At 45.3% G+C, this 3,427-nt stretch overlaps 1 protein-coding gene across 1 annotated transcript; it reads right to left on the bottom strand.

Annotated features, from left to right (window-relative positions):
* Positions 1-2,606: 2,606 nt before the first annotated feature.
* Positions 2,607-3,077, bottom strand: LOC124719768 (ankyrin repeat domain-containing protein 1-like). Its single transcript, XM_047244966.1, has one exon. The coding sequence runs from the start codon at positions 3,075-3,077 to the stop codon at positions 2,607-2,609; it is 471 nt and encodes a 156-aa protein (XP_047100922.1).
* Between the last annotated feature and the right edge of the window lie 350 nt (positions 3,078-3,427).

Raw genomic sequence — 3,427 nt, forward strand, 5'->3', positions numbered from 1 at the left:
CCGGCAGAAAGCCAAGCACCGGCACGCCAGTCGGGAACGTTAGAGCAGAGAGGGCTGTGAAGAGGACGTCAGCCAATAGCACGCTGACCGACCGACAGCAGCGGCCTCTCGCTGAAGAGAACACAAGCGCCGCTGCTGACTGGTAGCGGCCACTTCTATAGCAGCATCGTGATTGGGTACATTAAGACCACCGACTTAGGAATTGTATATGCTGACGAGATTGTTATTTGAATGTCACCCTTTGCTTGCGACACTTCTGTGTTGTTGTCAAACTTAGGTACTGTCATTTACTCATTTTGTAATAAAAGTCTTTTATACGTTTTGCTTGAGTTGTTGTTTATCAATCTGAGAAGCGGGTTTCCTAGACACACCATATTCGGCAAATAGGCAGGATACAACAAAATTCAGCGTGTAATCGAAACTAATGTGCTGTAAGTACTGGTGATAATACCACTTTGAAACTACACACCAAAGATGCGGGATCGTCAGCACATTAGATACAGAAGTAAATTCGGTCGAAGATCTAAAATGAAGACGTGTTTTAAGTACAGAAGTTATGTGTCAGGAATCTGGAGTTTTATACAAGTTCCAATAGCACAAGACATTTACCGAACAAGTATTTATTAATAAATATTGTGAGATAACTGGTGTTTATTAGTAATCGAGAATTATTCAATTTCTTTGAATTTTCAGCAAAAGGAGATTCCCTCTGATATGGCGCCTGCCGCTATCCTGTGATGTTTAGAGCGCACGCTATAATCGATTATAGTTCACTGTTCTGGTGCGAGTGGCGCTGCGGTGGTGATTTGCTGTTACATCGCTGGGGTGTAATTGCAGTGGCCGGCGGAAAAAGAGAGGGTAGTCGGTTTCCGGGTACTGCACGGAACGTGAAGTTCGCTATGCCTGACCTGCTGGTGACTAGCGCTAAGGTTGTTGTGCTTCGCAATATGAGCAAGGTGGTCTGGGGCGGAGGCGACTCGCCGCTGTTCCGGCCATGCGGTGGTGATTAATCTGAGTTGGCATACTTGTTCAGCCTGCCTGTCTGATGTGGAGGTCGGGTGGGGTCCTGTGATACTCTGGCCCGGAGACAACTAGCTGCTGAATTTTGGAGTCGTCTGCTAGGTTGGGATGTGAGCTCGGTTGGTTATTCAAATTTTCCGCTGGATGCTCCAGAACCGGTTTCTGAACCTCATTCTGATGTGGGACGGCGTTGCTGGAAGTGTGCTGTGTGTGTGTGTGGCACGTAACGATATTTGTTGGTACTAATTTGTTTGCTCAACTGGAGTATCTTTTGGTGATCCCGCTGAGTGGGTCGTTGCCCACCCAGTCTGCTCAGTGTTTCCTTTGGTGGTATCTGTTTGTTCCTTTTTTGAAGTAATTCGCGCAGGTGGTTCCTGTTACCCACCCGGAGTTGTGTTCATGTATATTTGGCATTTGATGTTTTAGGTAAAGTCTGCCTAAGAAAGGCGTTTTTGGAAAGTATATGCATACCGATTTACTGGTGCTTGGTATATGTGGTCTTCTGCGACCTGAACAACATGATCTCTTCAATTTGGTTTGTGTAACAGAATTTAGTGGTATGTTTTGTATTTTTTTCTCACTGTGTTATTATTAACTTGGTGGAATAGTCGTGTTTGGTATCGTTAAGGCACTTCTAAGACTGTGGTTTTACTATTCATATGTGCTTGGCGTTTATTGTTTTGTTTTAAGAAGCGAGAATTGCTTATTAATATTTGTGTGTGTTGGCTTCCGGCACTTGTTAAGAGCGCCCGAGTTAACGGCGCCGTGGTTATCATGTGCTGTCGGGATGTTATATTGTTATCTGATTTTTTAAATTTTATCTTGTGTTGATGTTATCTGTCGTGTGTTACAGAACATAACCAAGGTGCATAAGTAGTGGGCAGTTGTGGGAGGCATGTCGGGGAGCTCTCAGTGGTTTATTTCGGGTACCGTTTCTAGTGGGAAGGCTTTGAAGTGTTGAGAGCTCGCTCGTTTGTGATTGCATTGGGGGTTGGCCTTGCCCTTTGGTTATATCAAATTATTATTTTGTTGTTATATTTATTGGTTGTGTGTTGTGCTTCTTCGATTTTATAGTGCCAAGTGCCATTATCTTTCTCAAGGCTTTTTTTATATAAATGATTTTAAATTGTAATGCCAAGTTAACATATTAGTGGATTTTGTCTCTTGGGTAAACTCCAAAGGCACTATTGTAAAAGGTTGTATGATTTTATGGTGGCAAGACGCCGTTATTGTTTTTAAAGCTGTTTGTTTTAACTATTTGTTAAGCTCTGTAAGTTACATGAATATGTTGTTACTTAAAATAGTTTAGCATTGGCAATTTAATAAATTGTGTACAAAGTCTGCTGTTTGGATATTATTGGGCGGAAATCCGTGGATAGTTGTCCTATAAGAACACACATTCCACCCTCCTTCTACCTACTGTTCTCACTCTAGTTGTAACGGTAATGGATCCGTTGTATGTACTACGTAAATATGGGTGCAAAGCAAGACTGCAGGATTAACTTTTCTGAATTGTTTATTTTAAAAGTAGCAGAGGTTACACAGAAAGCTTTATTTATTTTACTCCGTAGACGTCTGCATTACACTCAGCTTGCTCTTAGGATGTCTATGAGCGACTTGTGGTTGTTCCGCTCGGCTAGGTCCAGCGGCGTGTCCCCACCATAACTCTTGTCTTCCCTGTCGGCCCCTGCCTCTAACAGTGCAGCCGCCGCCTCTGCACGGCCACGCCGTGCTGCATCGTGCAGTGGCGTGCTCCCACTTTGATCCCTGGCGTTGTGGTCGGCAGAGGAAGCTGCCAGCAGCCGCACCACAGCTGCATGGCCTTTCCATGCAGCCAGACGCAGACGCGTGTTCTGCCAGCGGTCCCTGGCGTTAACGCCTGCTCCTACCTCCAGCAGACGGGCCACCACCTCCCCGTGCCCCATGGCTGCTGCCCAGTGCAGTGCTGTCCGCTTGTTCTCGTCCTTCGCCTCTACGTCCGCCCCCATTGCCAGCAACGTTCGCACTTTGCTCTCTGACCCCTCCTTAGCTGCCGCAATCAGCATCTCGCCCTTCATGTCTCCAGATAGATTTCTGCAACAAAAGGACAATACTAACAAATTTCTTCAAAGACACACGTCTGAGGACGAAACACTATCACAGAAGCAGAACTGTGATGAGTCCCAAGAACTCATCGCCCCAAGAAGGTTACCACAAAACACTGGTGTCCAAAATCAAAGCAACAAACTGCGATATAACTGTCCTGTGTCTAATTCACGATGTGATCATGCATACTGTCTACAGATGTCAGCACCATCGTGTTCTACATGGAAGACAGCATTCCAGTCAACAGACAACCAAGCTCACAATGAAGTCAGTGCACCTATGAAATGGGGTAGTGTTTTCCGGGTAGTCCCACATCCACAAT

The sequence above is a fragment of the Schistocerca piceifrons genome, chromosome 11, assembly GCF_021461385.2.
Source record: "Schistocerca piceifrons isolate TAMUIC-IGC-003096 chromosome 11, iqSchPice1.1, whole genome shotgun sequence".
Taxonomy (NCBI): Eukaryota; Metazoa; Arthropoda; class Insecta; order Orthoptera; family Acrididae; genus Schistocerca; species Schistocerca piceifrons.

What these genes read in the sequence shown, in the direction of transcription:
- LOC124719768 (XM_047244966.1), bottom strand. Translation starts at nt 3,077, where the DNA reads ATGAAGGGCGAGATGCTGATTGCGGCAGCTAAGGAGGGGTCAGAGAGC.